General features: G+C 36.1%; 1 protein-coding gene across 12 annotated transcripts; it reads right to left on the minus strand.

Moving 5' to 3' along the window:
• Positions 1 to 1,127: 1,127 nt before the first annotated feature.
• Positions 1,128 to 16,276, minus strand: LOC112500267 (protein LNK1-like). Of its 12 annotated transcripts, none has more exons than XM_025103686.1 (8): positions 15,395 to 16,140; positions 13,958 to 14,538; positions 13,582 to 13,816; positions 12,425 to 13,102; positions 9,467 to 9,615; positions 2,085 to 2,214; positions 1,818 to 1,933; positions 1,128 to 1,203 (listed from the first exon to the last, which is right to left on the minus strand). In XM_025103686.1, the coding sequence occupies exons 1-7, from the start codon at positions 15,416 to 15,418 to the stop codon at positions 1,829 to 1,831; spliced, it is 1,902 nt and encodes a 633-aa protein (XP_024959454.1). In that variant the 5' UTR covers positions 15,419 to 16,140; the 3' UTR covers positions 1,128 to 1,203; positions 1,818 to 1,828. The 12 variants fall into 12 exon arrangements, 11 of the variants coding, with proteins under 11 accessions (XP_024959454.1, XP_024959455.1, XP_024959450.1 ...); XM_025103687.1 differs by lacking the exon at positions 1,128 to 1,203 and adding an exon at positions 1,225 to 1,243; XM_025103682.1 differs by lacking the exon at positions 1,128 to 1,203 and adding an exon at positions 16,177 to 16,276 and having other exon boundaries at positions 1,300 to 1,933; positions 15,395 to 15,520.
• Between the last annotated feature and the right edge of the window lie 1,442 nt (positions 16,277 to 17,718).

The following is a 17,718-nucleotide window of genomic DNA, read 5'->3' on the forward strand; positions in this document are numbered from 1 at the left end:
AGTACTTAATGCAGAATATTATGTAAACATTAATTTTTTTTTGTCTAACACTTATTTGAATCAGACCTCTTATTTTAATCAGCTCTCTTATTTTGGTAGACGCTTACCTGATTTTTTTTTTGGTAAACAGCCACTAAGAAAACAAAGGGTGAGGGACACCCATGGCCTCGTGTAATTTTATTCGACGATCCTGATTGAGAACCAATCGATGGGTTCGTTCTGCCCCATAAGTTATTTAAAACGTAAGTTCTAAATATAAGCTTTTAAAAGAGTAATGAGAAATATATATATATATATATATATATATATACATATATATATATATATATATATCAATGCTTTTTAATAATTCTATTAAAATACAATATTTAAATCTTAAACCTTGTTTGACAGAAAAAAAAAATCTCTCTCTTAATGATAAGAGCCTCTTAGTTTCATTCTAAATAATTACCAAACAACCACATTTTATTCTCCATGATATGATAAAAGTCTCTTAATTATTTTGGTCACTTAATAATCTTGCATCAAACCATTCAAACAATTGTCAAACAGTCTCTAACAAGTCCAAGAAGGTTTGGGCATGTTAGGATCCTTCTCAGAGATCAACGGTTCCAGTCCTGCAAGGCCACTAGGAATTTTTCTGGTTGTTCTCCAAAGTTCCTGAAATTAGTCGAGATACGTACAAACTCGTCCAGACACCCATGGTTAACCAGGAAAAGGAAAAGGAAACGGAAACACTATTAGTCCACAATGATCTCAATCGTAAGTTTAAACAAAGAAAATATGACTACTTTTTAACTTAAAATCCCTTGAATTGAATTCATAGCTGCTATTCCTTCTTGCAACAACAAAAATAAAGATTATGGTCCCAGTTAACATCGTCGATGATAATATTTTAACGGAGATGCATGCAAACAAATATGACTTCGCATTTTAACTACGTTTTTCTACAATTTCTAAGCTTCTTCCACTACTCGACGAGTGGGCCTTCCAGTCAAACTCCCGTTCTGCCTTTGCACGTGAGAACCAATCTCCGTGAGCAAACCTTTGCTCGCCTTCGTACCTTCTATGTTCTATAAAAACTATGTACTCGAGACCGTCCCTTGACTGGTTTTATGAAATGCTTAAAAGAGCATGACGATGAAAAACATTAGAAGGCTTAGGGGAGCTCGATTCACAAGATGAAATTGGAATGAAATTCACCTGAAAGTTTAACCACGGTTTGGTTGACAGAAATTGGAATCTACATATTTGGTTCACAGAACGTAGCTTCAAAAATTGAAATGAAATAATAACAAATGATCAAACACCCCTATCTGTATTTTCATTTTTTTAAAACTATGAATACAATATAACGATAATATTAATTACGTTCATTAGAGTATGTTTCGGCTTGAAACAAACAGAACTAGAAGCCGTAAAATGAACAACTGGTCAACTATGAAATCGTTCATGCGGAATGACCGACAGTTGATGTACACGCCCAATTAACCGGAAGAGAAAGAAAAAGTAACGAAGACGACAATGCACTTGTAAAGTGAGACTCACTCTAGTACTTCCATTGTATAAGCATCCAAAACAACACCATATGGACATAGATGGATGAATTCTAGGTCAAAATTGGGCCACCATGAGAAGTAATAGATACAGCAAGACGATCAAAACGAACAAGACACAAAGGATGGGACGCCAATAAAGACTATAAAACCCCCGATATTTCCTAACCGTTTTAACAAGCTTATGCATCCATATTGGACCCTGTTGGATGGATGATTTTATAAATTATATTGCACATTCGTAAACTCACGCATGGTTACCTAACGACATGTTAGTTTTTTCCACTGTTTGAAATCTTGTCGTCTGATTCATTTGCGCCTTCCTCATACGATAGTTCCTCGGCCACCATTGGTGGACCGGTTGTAGATCCATGAACCTGAAAATTGCACACAAGATAACTTTAAATCAAATTATAATTGGTAAATAAGACAAGTAGGGTCTGGAGTTCACATAATTCAATTCAAAGAATCAGAAGATGAAATAAAAACTCAGGATACCAGAGAAAAGGGTTTATTGTTGGATCTCACCTTTGTATTTGGTTTGAGGGGTAAAGGAGTAGGCTTGTTAGATGAGTCTGAAGGCCTATGAAACAATAAATGCGCAATTGTCCGGTCTATAGGGTTTGTATCGGTTTCAATATCCATAAAGCCAGTGCACCTGAAAATCGAACATTAAAGAATCAGGAAAACAAATTGGATACAATCTTAGCAGGCTTGTAGCAAGTACCAGGGTACAAATAGAAGTTGAAACGAAGAAAAGAGAGCTCATTGAGATAATCCTATGATTATGCTCTTCAGAAACCACTTTCCACCACCATCTAACCACCATTTTCCGCCATTACATCCGCTAATCTCACCACAACATTATCCCTTCAATCTAATACCTAAGACCTCAGACCCTATTCAGGTATTGTGGTGAGAACAACAACACATGCAGAGGTTTCAACACAAAACGTTCACAGGAAACCAACACTTGGCTGTGACAAGATCAAAGACGGAAGAGCGAAAACATCTCCACCATCCTAACCAACCTATCTTCGAGGACCACCCTACAGATTTTGACCAGTCTCACCTGAAGATATGGACAAAACTTCGACGCAGTGAGATGACTGGTTGGATGATGGATTTACAATCCAAGAGCAAAAGCTCAAATGGAAAATGATCATAAGAAGAAAGCTACAATAAAGATCGACAGCCCAAAAGTATATCACATCAAACACCACCAAGGATGAAGGTCCCGATAGAGCGTGACTACAATCTCCAGCAAAACCTGTGCCTTCCCGTACTGATTGCTAACAGCTTATTTCTCAAAAAAGATTGATGACTTCAAAACAAGTGTGTTGGTCCAACAGTACACATTTGATCTGGAACCTTATGAGAAGCTGTGGGGATCAACCGATGGTAGAAAAGAGTAAGTTCCTGTTGGAACTTTTAGAGCGGTTGAAGTTTACGTTCATCCCACAGGTAGAAAAACAAACAATAAGTGATATATATATATATGTTGGGACCCATCCATTGTTTGAATGAGTTAGAGCATGGTAGAGGTTCTATGAAAGTGCAACGCACGTGGCCCCGAGACCGTGGCTGTTTTTACATCTACTTTACATTAGCCAATCGCTACTGCTGTTGGTAACCAGCCCAATGAACAACATCGAATCTTGTGGCTCAATGAATTGTAGACTCACAGTAAAAGTGTCATTAAAACCTTTAAGAACAAGATATTAATCCGTGTAATTAATTTTCAACTTTGGTGGTTAAAAGGTTAGTATACATTATCACAATGCAATTTAATTTCATGAAAAAGGTGAAGACTATGTGAACACTGTGCTTCTATGATGGATCAATTTACTTGTGCAGCATAAGTCCCGACTTTAACTTAAATTGTGCGGTATTAATCCCAGTTCTAATTAATTGACACAAATTTCCAACAATCTTAAAGGTTTTAAAACGAGCAAATGGAATCCGGGCCTCCCTCAACAAACTTTCGCATAATAAACCAGGACTTTGTCAAGCTGGACAGGTTCGAAGGTGCAACTACACTAGATGGGCCGGTGATCCTGAAAATATTCCATGTATTGAACCAACTGTCGCCATCTATTCCTGATGATCGATTCCAACAAAACCGATAAGGAACCTAATGGGAAAAAGAATTGTTGAACTCCAAAAAAAGAAAATGTTGCGCAAGGAAGATGAAGCATTATGTTGTGGGCACATTAAGTACACATACTCTCTCTCCGACCGCTTGGATGATCTATTTGCACTCATGGAACACACTAGAGTTAAGTATGAAGCGCGAAAAAAAGGTAATAACAAGAGGATTCTCTTGTGCATTTTGCATAAGTACACCTATCAACACCATTGTGCTGAAACCCGAAAGAAACAATAGTGGTATCTAGTCTTTCGTGCCAATATTTAGGAGCATATTCAAACGTTGCACACTTTATGCTCTAGTCCATACAAACCATTCGGGTTGCTCTATGTAAAATTGTAAACCTCCTTATTTGAATATTCGTTCAAAAAGGTTGTTTTCACTTCCATCTGATAAATGTAGAATCCTTTTTACAGCCAAAAGTGATATAGTTCACATAGAACTGATTTAGCAAAAGGAGCATAAGTGTCAACATAATCGACTCCCTCTTCTGTCTGGATTCTTTAGCCACCAAGCTTGCCTTAAAGGCATATATTGTTCCATCCGGATGTAGTTATATATTGAATACCTATTTGACTCTAATGGGTTTCACACCCTTGGGTACATTAGCTAACTCCCAAGTTCTATTACCCGTAACAGAATCCATATTGTTATCTTAATAATCGTTTGCCAAACATAGCAACGCTTATAGATTTTAGACAAACAATCAATTGTAATGGTAGAATGCTATTATCCGACTTGAATGTAGACGAGGATAAAGTAGATGATGAATTAAATGATTGGGAAAGCCATGATGACAGAAAAGAAACGATGTTTGGACAAACCTAGTAAGGAATTGGAATAAAGATTTGGTTGATGAAAACAACTGACCGTTGTCTTTTTGTTTTAGGCACTTTCTATGATGGTTTCAAAGATTACTTTTTGATGATTTAGAACATTGCTTTTTGATGAAATTTATGGAACGGTTTAGATGATTGGTTTCACATTTAAAGAATGGACATTGTTATGATAATTTGGAAACAACTTTGTTATAAATAATAGTTATGGCTTAGTAGATGGGTTTTGGTCGTGCTATGAGTATACATCTATTCCAACATTTGCAATTTTTTCTACATTTATATTATGTACAATGTCTTTTGATGGTCTGACTTTCTACCACATAAAGGTAGCAAGTCTTATTGTTGTCCAATTTGAACGTACATTTCAAGATGCTCAAATTTATATCAATTGAATGAACTTCATAACAAACATAATGTAAGGGTTAAGTTGTTTGTCGTGAATGTTCGTTTCTAATTTCACATTTAAATAGATTATATACCTAGTTACAAATGTAGTATAAATTGTTTCAGAGATAATAAACTTCGTGTATGAAATGTTCTTGCCTTAAGATCAATATATGAACCTTCATAGCAAACTTCATTTGAAGGTTCAATTTGAAATAGATTGTGTAGGCCATTAACACTAAAATATTCAACAACCATAACTGAAAACAACTAAAATACCCAAAAAAAAGCAAATGAACTTCATAAAATAAATGATTTAAAAGAAAGTTTATTGGACTCCTGATGTGAAGTAAAAAAACCATCAGTCTAGAGCTCATGGTTCTTTGGACAGTTCATAGAGTCATGATTAGTAAGTTGCTCACAACTACTGCAACTCCTCTTTCCACTTGAATTTTAGCTAATTGATTCTTCTCATGTGCTAACATATCATTTGTGTGTTCCACATTCTTTGGTCCTTACATTTTTGGGAACTAGAACAGTCACTTCAACACGTTGTGTTGTACCAAGTTAATTTTCCATCGTAGTCTTTTTCCTCTTTGAAGACTCGGTAACACCAGTAGAATCCAACTCATTATCACACAACTTTATATTCTCTAGAAATTAACAAAGTTCCTCAACATCATTGCCTAAATGATTAGTAATGCGCTCAACTAAAGAGTATATGTCAAAAAGAGCATTATTTACATTTGGAGTTTCATTCAATATTGTCTCAGTTGATAGTAACTTGACAGCCTCTTTTCTCCAACGTCTAAGTATGTAGTGTTTCAAATTTTTATTGATGCATTATGTTGTCATGTCGTCTATGTGTTAACGTGTCATGAGATCAAGAAAATTTCGAAACAATATATACTTGGAGAAAAGAGGATGTCAAGTTACCATCAACTTATAAACTATGGGAATGTCGAACGGAACTCCAGATGCAAACAAAGTTGTTTCTGACATATACTCCTTAGTTGGACGGCATCACTAATCGTTCAGGCAATGATTTTAGGAACTTCGTTAATTCCTAGATAATATCAGGTTGTTTGATACTAAACTGGTTCTAGTAGTGTTACGGAGTCTTCAAGAAGCAAAAACCGTATAATTGAAAGTTTACTTTGTACAACATGACCTGTTGAGGTGACAGAGAACTCCAAGTTCCCAAGAATGCAAGGAAGAAAGGTCGTGGAACAAGCAAACGATCTGTTAGTGCATGAGGAGAATATGTTAACAAAAATTGAAATGGAAAGAAGTTTGGGGAAGTTGTCAACAACATACTAATCAATCATGACTCTAGGAATTGTCCAAAGAACAACGAATGCTAGATTGATGGGCTTTTTTACTTTACATCATGAATATCATGAACATCCATTTATGTCATATTCATTTTATAATATTTAGTTGTGTATTATTTAATATTTTACTTGTTTCCATTTATGTTGATGTTGAATATAATTTTTTTTGTTAATACTTTACACTTTCTATTTAAAACGGAACCTTCAAACTAAGTTTGTTGTTAAAGTTCATTAAATGGATCTTAAGATAGAACAATTTCATACATGAAACTTATTATCTTGAAACAATTTATACTACATCGGTAACTAGATTATATAATCTATTTAAATGTGAAATTAGAAACAAACTTTCACGAAATCAAATTAAACCTTACATTATATCTATTGTGAAGATTCATTCACAGTAAGACTAGAAAATAATTTCATACAATTGATATGTACACAACTCTTGTCCTACCCACCAACTCTTGTCTCATTCCAATATATAGTGAAATTGCAAACATACTGATAGGACCTAAAGCGAATTATATTGGTTCAATACCTGAAATGGTAACAAAACCTAAAAGTATTATTACAGAAATACTATGAATTTGCCTACCTTTTACCTTACCCTCTATTTATGATTGATTGTATGGAATCCTAGTACAATAAACAAACTATCTAAAATATCAATTAAGTTGGATAAGATGACAATTATCCTTTATTTTCTCCTGAAATATGTTTCCTAGCCCTTATCAAATCCTTTCATGACAAACGACTTAACATTCACATTAAGATTGTTGTGAAGGGTTAAGTTTGAGCATCTTTGATATGTACGTCCAAATTGGACAACAATAAGACTTACTATGATTTATGTAATAGAAAGTCAAATCATCAAAAGACATGCACAAAATATAAATATAGAAGAGATTGCAAAAATGGGCAGAGATTTATACCCATAGGAAGACCAAACCCATCTACTAAGCCATAAATATTATTTTACAGCAAAATTGATTCCAAAATATCAAAACAACGTTCATTCATCAAATGTGAAACCAATCTACCAATCCATCGTAGAAACTTATGCAAAAGCAGTGTTCTAAATCATCAAAAAAACTACCTCAAAAGCAATCTTTTAAACCACCACAAAATACCAACAACAAAAGAGTGTTCAATTGATTTCATTAACCAAAAGTTTGTTCCAATTCCTCGCTAGGTTTGATCAAATAGCATTTTTTTTCTTATCATCATAGCTTTCTCATTCATTTACTTTATCACCTACTTTATCCTTGACTATGTTCAAGTCAGATAAAAGAATTCTATGATTGCACCTGATTTTGTCTAACAATCTATATGCCTTGCTATTTTTAGCATTATCCAACGAATATTAAGATAACTAAATAGATTCCATTATGGTGAGTAATGAAACTTGGGAGTTAGTTGATCTACCCAAAGGTGTGAAACCTATAGGTTCCAAATGGATATTCAAAAGAAAACTACACCAAAATGGATCGGTACCTACCTTTTAAGACAAGATTGGTGGCTAAAGAATCCAGACAAAAAGAGGGAGTTGATTGCCTCAACAATTATGCTTCTTTTGCTAGAATCAGTTCTATATGAACTTGTATAGCACTTTCAACCGTAAAAGAATTGTCCATTCATCAAACAGATGTGAAACGGCCTTTTTGAACGGATACTTAAATGAAGAGGTTTACTTGAAGCAACCCAAAGGGTTTGTAATAATCATCACAAGAGCAGAAAGTGTGTAGACTTGTTAAGCCTCTGTATGACTTAAAACAAGCTAACAAATAAAACATTGGCAAGAAAGATTTGATACCACCATCATTTCTTTCGGGTTTTGACATAATGGTTCTCACTTGTGCATTTATGCAAAATACATAAGAGAATTCACTTGTTAATACCTTTTATCATGTATCTTGTACTTATACTTGACCGTGCTCCATAACTCTCTTCAATCTGTTATCGATGCATATACATTATATAAGCGGTCAAAGAAAGAAAGAGGGTTCTTAATGTGCGCACAACACAATGTTTCATCCTCCTTGCGAAACATTCTCTCTTCCTGGAGTTCAACAATTCTTTTCACATCAAGTTCCTTACAGGCTGTTGGAGCCGGATCCTCAAGAATTGATGGCAACAATGTATCCAACACATCTGCTTTCTTAGTTTTACTTCTGATCATCAGTTGTATACTGTGTTGACATAACAGATTTTTGATCTCTAATGGCCTGTATCAGAACTTCTACAGAACTCCTAAGCTTATTCAAGGATTGTCTATTACAATTAACGTTGTCAACCCAAACCACACTCAACTTGTCACATTGTGTTTTGTGGTATAAGCATTGAGCGAGTTTGTGTTTGGGCAGCAACAAAGCATATTTTTCGTTTTCAATTTTCTGTCATTGACGGTAGAGGCCAAACACATGATATAACAATAGTTATTATTGGAGTTCCAACACCACCATTCAAAAGTAATGCCATCCCTTGATATCGGCATGTGTACAACCATCCAACCAGGGACAAATGTACTTGAGCGCTAAGTAGCATCCATGGCTTTTCCCTTCAACCTTGTGAAGCATCTATGTGAAGGCATATCTACCCCCCTCCCCCAACAGAAAAAGGAAAGAGAAGAAACTAGGCCATTATGCTGAGAGTACAAAGAATTAATGTTCCACAACACAATATTTTTATCATTTGGCCCCTTTGGTACAAACTTTCTGTCTTCATTCCTGCATTTAATCATCACCGTCTAATACCAAAAGAGGCAGTAGTCGCTTTACTGCAAAACGCCAATGTCTTTTTAACTTCATTACATATGGTTCATTTGTCCATACTTTACTCAACTACAATCTTATGCCTTTCCGAAGCTCATGACCCTCCATTGGCATCTGGACTCCAACCAGGGACTGAAGCAAAACTACCGATCCACCCTCTTTGAATTCACAAGTGTTCCTGACCTCTAAATTACAGATAACTTACAAATGCCACCATCCCTCAAATAGCTGCCATATAAGCACTAATCAAAGTCCATGAAGTTGACTTATGGAGGCATGTAACAAGCTACCAATTTCGACAGAGCAACTGTGCTATGAAACTACCAATATCAGGAATGTCAATATGCCTTTGCTCAAGCGTTCCATTGCAAACAATTTATGAAGGCTAACTAATCACTTAAAATGTTGAAATTAGAGAAAGAAAACATACTTGTCAGTCCCTTCAGTCATTAAAGGCCCATCAGTAGCTCCACAGTTTGTAGTTCTGTCTCTTATACCGGCATAGTTATGTCGTTGTTCTGCACTTCTAGCCAAACGGTACAGACTATCCCTGATGCATAACTTCGTGCTCAAATCCAACTGCAAAGTACACAGGTCCAAACCACACAACTTAGAAAGCTAGCAATACAATCAAGAAGAATACATACAAATTGTGCCATGTACTACCTTAAGATTTATGAAGAACACTAATACATATTAAAAAAAAAAAAAAAGTATCAAAGGGGCTAGTCAAAGAGACCTCTCCACTGCAAGCCCCCTACAGGTCCACCCAATGGGCTACCTGCTGTGTGTGAGGAGGCCTACTTGACAAAACACAATTATCTTGCAGAGTGCCATAGGAACTACCCCATCCACATCAGCTCGGAACCTGCAAAGATGATTAATATTACCTTCAATCTCCTCATCAAAACTCCTGTCTTAGATAATCACAAGATCTGTCTCCCCCCTCATCTCTCTCCCCCTCCCTCCCTCCCCCTCCTCTATCCCTCGCACATTATTAGTTGGGATTTTGGTGGAGTCCTCCATTCCATATCTCTCTTTGGAGATCACCCATGAGTTGCTTTCCTTCATGCTGATTTTAGGAATGTAACCAGAGCCAGCCATGCTCTTTATAACTGGATTCACTCAACCATGGTCATCCTGGAATTAAGAAGATGTCTAGTATGCTTCAGTTTTTCAACTTCAAAATCATCTTTACCTATATTACAATTCAATGTTTTTGTAAGAACTACCTATTATGTCTTGTTCAACATCATAGAACTTATTCCTTCATTCTTTGTTGGTTTCATTTCTCATTGTTAACCTAAAAGAATTGCAAAACCAGCGTTCACTGATTGTCAAATTTCAATTACTGCACAAGGTTGCCTTTGCCTTTAACATCGGTTGGCCACGTGTTTGACATCCACCCAAGTGAACGACATTTTGTTACCCTTTTATCTTTCTCTTGCATATAAACATCGTCACACTAAAATGCTGACCACAATTTCTAGCACCTGTCAAGAACCGTGGCTTGCAACACCTTGAGTTCCTCTAACCCGATGGGTATCTCTCATAAATACAATCACAGTATCAATTATACGTAGGGCACCTGATTGTGAGCAATTGAACCACTAGGTACGAACCATGTGAATGATACACAGGGTCCATAGGGCTATGGGCGTTTACATTCTCCTTCAGTCCTTGGACAACAGATAAGCATGTTATAGGATACATCTATCCTAGAGAAGGCAAAGTTCCTTTACCACTTGTCTACCTTAACTTGGATTGGATTTCCATACTTCTGCTGAAGTGCTTTGCTGCACTTCTTTTCATTGCTTAGCAATGTGTTCTAATAACTTCCTTTGCACTTGATAGGCCCTTCCAGGTATTCCAAATGTTGCTCACTCACAGCTAAAATGATTAAAAATAGATGCTTCTGCTATATTAATTACATTAGTCATGGCATTCTGGGCTCATTACCTTTTGGGTTCAGTTGGAGCAAACTATTACATTATTTTAGAACTATATAATGGGAATGTTAAATTGCCTTTAACGAACATGAAGTCTGCTATACAACCATTTTTGGCCAACAAGACGTGCTAGTGAAGTGTCTACAGGGAAGACTTAGCTCCACAGCGACAACAAAACCTTTTTGATTCCCACCCCATACTTTAAAAGTGGTTATGGTATGAATAATATGAAAGCGCTAAAAATTAGAAGAGATGAGTAGGACTCTAGAACATGAATGACATCTCTCCATGTTCTTCTATTTAAGGGTTTGAATATTTGAATATCTCTTGACCATTTCCCTCATGTTGAACTGGTCATACCCCTACCTCTGAATAATATTGCAGAATCCTTTTTTCCTCCCTCTACAATACTACATCAATCCAAGGCTAGATTGAAGATCATGAAATCATCAATACTGCTGCAGTTAGGTCTTCAATCTTATGTACTCTTACAGACTCCCAGCTTAATACCTGCCTATCGAGGCCAATAGAGGCCTTAACAGCTGGCTGATCACCTTGATTAATATAAGTACGATATGCAAATTTCTAGCTGCCCTAGTATCTTCCAGTAAATTGTTTCATTAAGAATATAGCTTCTCCTATGCTTCTTTATGGCAACGATCCAAATTGATTTCTAAAAAAACCAGCTTGTGTTCTTTACCTTTGCACAATAACCAAATTATACCTCCAGTGTACGGCTTATCAGCTTGACACGGAAATTAATGCAACTTGGAGCATTTCCTTTAGTTCTGTCAATCAGGGCCAATACTCATTAAGCATCTTCTTTGTATTGAGAATACCATTAAAAGCTTAGTAATTTAAACTATTTCTACTTCCTTAAGGCATATTCATGCCGCAGTTGGAATACAATCAGGCCCAAAAAGCCAGCCTACCTTAGTTTTTCTTGAAGTTTGTATCTTCATTCTCTATAGAAACCGTCTACTTGATGAGGGCTGATATGCATCAAAAACTTATTAACATAATAACTGGATGCTTTGGTAGCTCAAGAACGTCACATATTTCTCCTTGATGTGGGCTGATATGCATCTACAGGTAGTAATAAATACGGTTCAAATTTTACCTTGCATTAGATGGGGGAATGCCAAGCAAAACAACTGTGCCTTGAGGATATGTATTAATAGCATACAACATGCAGAATTCTAACAAGAAAAGGGGCTAGGAATGCAAGTTTAGGATTTTGACATGTGTGGCTACAATTAAGCAGTCCAACTTTTAGAAACATTGATAATGCAATAGGGATGTTCAAAGCTTCTGCGTTAACCAGTGGATACAACAGGGATGTCCAATGATGAATATAATCTGTACTTATATCATGATAGTATTAAGACCTCTAATGCAAAAACCAGATTCCTTGATGAAGAAAGGCAATGTCATCCTACCTGTTCCATAACCTGTTGAAGCTGGAGGAAACTAGTTGCTTCTAGTGAGATTTCATCCACCTCAGAACTAATGGAAGAGCCTTCTGGTACACCTATCATAGCTAATTCTGCAGAAGCTCCTTTCTTAACTTCCTCCATATCATTTTGGCTTTCAGGTTTTTTTTCCAAAATATGGAATTGCTTTTGGGATGAGAACAGGTCATTTCCTGAAGCCTGAAGCATCATACCCATTTGTTTTTGGTTTCCACTAAGTGAAGGCTGGGATGCATGTGCATGATGTACTTTTCTTCTCTCAGAGATTTCAAAAGCAGCCCCCTGAAATAAAGAATCACCGAGACTCTCCACTGAATGAACCTGGTTTGTTGCATTGGAAGCTTCTTTTCGGAAAGGAGCTGCGAGACCCTTATTTTCAGATTTGATTCCAGTCATCACCTGGGCACCGTTAGTTTGCATTGGAACATGATCATGACCTGAATGCAGATAAGAGCTGCTCTGCTTGTAGCGAAAAGAATCATGTTCTAAGCTTTTATTTTGCTGCCAGTTGCCTATGGAGGTGAAAACTTGATCAGATTCATCGCTTGAAGAAAGCCGAATGTCATTGCTTTTCAAACCATAATTTACAACACACCGACCTGCTTTCTTTCCTTCTGTCTGATTCTGTTGCTTTGACTGTTTTTTCTGCAAATGGACATATTGATTATATCAATTATGTAGTTAGATGTAATGCAAAAGATTTTCAAACATACAGGTTATACACAAGAGAGTGTAAAGGTCAACATCAGAAAAGTGTAGCTCACTGACAATAGACCAGGTGATATGAACGTATCAATAACTTCTACAGACAAAAACGATGTAAAAATGGCAGTCCCCATGCAATTTCCACTCAGAATATGGTAAATGAAATTCTTCAACCAAGAGTTCGTGTATGTGTCAACCCTACGAAACTTGTGTGTCTGAAAGAAAATTGTTCTAAACACCATTTCTAACCTTCTGTAAGTGGGTATTCCTTGCATCGTTTTCTAAGGGACCACAACAATGAACTCAGATTCGCAATTAAAGAAACATTACCAACAGTTACACAACATTTTGTAAAGATGGTTCAATTGGTAAGAGTGAACGTACATCAAACTTGCTTTGATAAATAGAACCAGACCAACCTGATCTTTGAGCTTAAATTGATCTTCGCTTTCAGAGACAAAACTAGATCTGTTATCTGATTCATGAGGTCCATTATCCTGTGACATATTTGTTAAAGCACTTGACTCTGAACATGGAAACTTGAGGTCCATCTTCAATGCTTCTTCATATCCTCCAGCTGGATCTTCGGATGTAAACCACACCAATTCATCGCCACTCCCTGTAACGCCCAGTCCAAATGACGAATCACAATTGCTGCACATGGAAATGATGTATGTAAATCCATATTTTGTGATAATAACTGAAAAGGGGAGAATTTAATTCCTTGCATGAAAATTATCCTAACATTAAAAAAAGTAAACATATTTTTCTTCAGTTTTTTGAAGTGAGGATTACCTTAACATCCTGTCCACGTCCTCAAAGTTCCCAATATCAGGCCAGCCATAATATAAAAGATCACTTGATTGTTTATCATCACAATCATTGGAGAATAAATTAAGATCAGCCGACTGGTGGATGTGACTTGGAGGGTAATTGTAGGAGTTACTATCAACTGCAGCAGAGGCATCTTTGGGGATGCCATCATCTGTGCATAATTCACTGTCAGAGGTGATGTTGCTGCTTTTGAAGCAATGATTTGATATCCCAGCATCACCAATTTGTAAACCAGGCATGTCTTCTGCTGTGCCAGCATCACCAGAAGCAGCAAATACATCATCAGGTCTATGAGACCATGAATCTTGTTCCATCATGTTCCTTTTTTCATTTAATGTCTTAGTGTCTCTTTCTTCCTTTACTTGACAAACATCACCAGAAGCATAAAGGTTGCCTGTATTGCTCTGAAGAGGTGTTTCTTCATGTCGAGGCTTCTTACAGCTGTCTTCCTCACATTTATCTTCACTACCATGGTTGTTACCAGAGTGGGGCACTATATGATCACCACTGCGATCAAAGTCATCCCAGATGATATCTTCAAGCTGTAACACCAGTTACAAAATTTTAGCTGTAGCAACTGTAGAGTTAACCAACTTCTCTTAAATTTCATATAAACAGGAGACACTGCTTGATGGTTAGTTCGTAAACTCAAGATCAGGATTTTAAAAGAATAGAGGGCCAGTAGTAAAAACCTTGCCCAGTATATTATGATCGTGTGGTTTAAAGCTTACAGACAGCCACTCTATACTGATAATAAAGCAGGCTAGCTCTGCATTTGGCACTCCAGTTTGGCAACATTAAACAGTCAACAGATTTCAAGGCTCAAGTGGGTACATTAAGGGACAACACTATGCAGATCTAAAGCTCCACCTCATTAAGTTGCATACAAAGGAAAATAGATGAACACTAAGTCACTAATACATCATCATGTCCAGCATTGCTCTCATTTGAAGTAGACTGAAGAATATTCCTCTAATCAAAAAAAGGATAGAAAAGAAACTCTTCACTGACAGAAGTAAACACTGCAAGGATCCTTTACATGCACATGCATGCATTTCAATACTTTTCACATTACTTCCTGGAACATTTAGCATCGGAAAAGAACACATATTATGCATTCACTAACTGAAAGCTCTTACACAAATCAAACAACTTTTAAAGAAAGTACAGTTGTGCCTGAGGTAGAAGACATATTACTAGCTAATCACATGTCTTCTTCACTGATTAGAGCTTCAATTGCGCAACCACTTGTCATGAGCAATGACAAAAACATGTTACAGTTTACATTACCAATAAGCTAAAGCGCTAAACTTGTTACAGCTAACTCATTCAGCAAATTACTCAATGGAACCGTTGCAAATACAATATTACAAAGCTTGATGAATATGAAACTCCTACCTCATAAATAGACAAGTCTGACATTCCTTCAACTTCTATCCAGTACGTGATGATGCACCCATGTTCTGATCCACCCTCATACTTGACCAAAGTAACAATATAAAACAGACAGACCACCCTTTACCTCTGTTCAACAAAGCAACAAACACAATAAAAAAAGAGTACTGCACCTGAAATTAGAATCAATAAATAAAAGAAAATGAAATCTTGTTCGCTTAGGAAGAAAAACCAACTCCATGATACCTCTATCACAAACTTCTTAGGTCAGACAACATTTATACAGAAACTTTATCGTTAGCAGAACAGAGGCATAACCGTATATTAGAAAATAGTGTCGATGAATGGAGATCAGACAAATTTTAGGGTTCACAGTAGTATCTTTCAATCGATTAAAATTAAACAAATATTACTGAACAAATTAGCAACTAAAGTAGTCAAAACGACTAAAAAACCCACACAAAAACGTCCTTTGTTCATTTAACTCTTTCTTCGCACCAGCTATACAACACACAGACTTTTGAAACAACATGAATCATAGCTCATACGCAAATTTCAAACAATAACAAACTTACTGAACAAATTAGCAAGTAGAAAAGTCAAACGAGAAAGAAAAAACCCTAAAAAGATCATTTGTTCTTTTGATTATTTGTTTGCATCAACTATACAACACATAGTATCTTGAAACAACATGAAATCATAGCTCATAAACAAGTTTCGAACACTAACAAAATCAAAAGCAAAAAAAAACACAATTTCAAGTAAGATCTACCGGAAAAACTCACCAGAAAAGTCGAAGTCAATATACCAGATGAAATATCCACCAAATTCGGCCGAGAAAATCAATAAAGTTGCATCCACAAACCCTAGTTCTGGATCCACAAATACCAGTTTCGTAGGTTCTGGAGAGAGAGAGAGATTGCGTTGAGAAAAAAATAAAAAATAAAATAATATTTGGTGGGGGAAATAAGGGGAGTTGTAGGGTGACACGTGGCAGGGAGATCAAAAGAAAGGAGGGGAGAAGAGAGAGAGAGTGTATCTAGGAATTGGTGGACGAGAAAGACGGACGATATACAATCAGTTTCCATCTCATGATTGTGCCACGTATGCAGTTTACCTGCCACGTCTACTTGTGGGACCCCATGGTGGGCAAGTGGTGGCTCTGGTGGAGTTTCAGCTGCTCACGTGGGGTCAATTGTTTGCCATTTTTAGTTTTATTTTACTATTTTCCAAGTTGAAAAATACTTTCCTTTTTTTCAGTTTCGATTATTATTAAATTAAATATATATTAAATAATTTTCAAAATACAAACATTACAACAGTATGGATAATACATATATAATATTTTAATTTTTATTATAAACCTACAAATTTCAAAAATCCTAAACTATTTTGGAAAAAATTCAAATAGTAGCATCATTTGACTATAAGTACAAATATAGGGGAATTTTTTAAATAGTGATACCATTTGATTAAGAAAATGATACTAACAGGATTCAAACTCGGGTCTAGGGTGAAATAAAAGTCTTACAAACCAACTCTACCGAAGAAAACGTGCTATCATTGTAGTTTCAAAATATAAATAGTGGCGCACAACAAATTAATACGCTTACACCTTTCACGAACCTAAATTTTTTTACATTTCAACGGAGAAATAATATTGTGGCACATTGACACCACTGTAGGTCTGTCCATGTATTCATATATGGTTGACCCTCCCTCAACTTTACTTCCGGAACCACGAATTCTGATTTTTTTCATAAACAGAAGCACAAGTCTTTGTCTAGGGACGGACCTAGAAATTTAGTCTAAGTGGTACTGTTTTGACTATAAGAAACAAATATAGATATATTTTTCACAAAATCATCATTGGTTAGTTCATTGTTTTTATGTGTGATCATGTGCCAAGTCTTTTATTGCAATATTTTATTGCAAACAAACTCTATCAAGTAAAACTTGTGTAGTTGTCTCCTCATGTAGTTTCAAAATATATATGGTGGCACACAACAAATTGATACAATGACACTTTTCAAGCCCCTATAAATTTTTATACTACGATGGAGAAACGAGAAGGTGGCACGGATCCCCTCATGCTCTACATTGGGATCGTCCATGTCTTCGTCCCTGTTCAGTTTTTAGATTAGTCTTTACCAAAAAAGCAAAAAATTCTCTCAAAATCAATCAAAAGGATCCCGCGAAATCAACCGAAAAACTCTCTCGAAATCAACCAAAAAGGTTTCTCGAAATCAACATAAAAATATACATTAATCAACAAAAAAAAAAAAAAAGGACAAAATTCGGCTAAAAATACATCGAGTGATGGGTTG

Source organism: Cynara cardunculus (assembly GCF_001531365.2).
Source record: "Cynara cardunculus var. scolymus isolate 2C chromosome LG 17, CcrdV1, whole genome shotgun sequence".
Lineage (NCBI taxonomy): Eukaryota > Viridiplantae > Streptophyta > Magnoliopsida > Asterales > Asteraceae > Cynara > Cynara cardunculus.

Bases quoted from the DNA above. Each gene is read 5' to 3' on its own strand.
- LOC112500267 (XM_025103686.1), bottom strand. From the start codon at position 15,418: ATGTCAGACTTGTCTATTTATGAG. The intron at 13,817-13,957 runs GTAATCCTCACT...TTCCATGTGCAG, and splicing joins GACGTGGACAGGATGTTAAG to CAATTGTGATTCGTCATTTG. The intron at 2,215-9,466 runs GTATGTTTTCTT...TTCGATTTTCAG, and splicing joins ATGACTGAAGGGACTGACAA to GTGCACTGGCTTTATGGATA.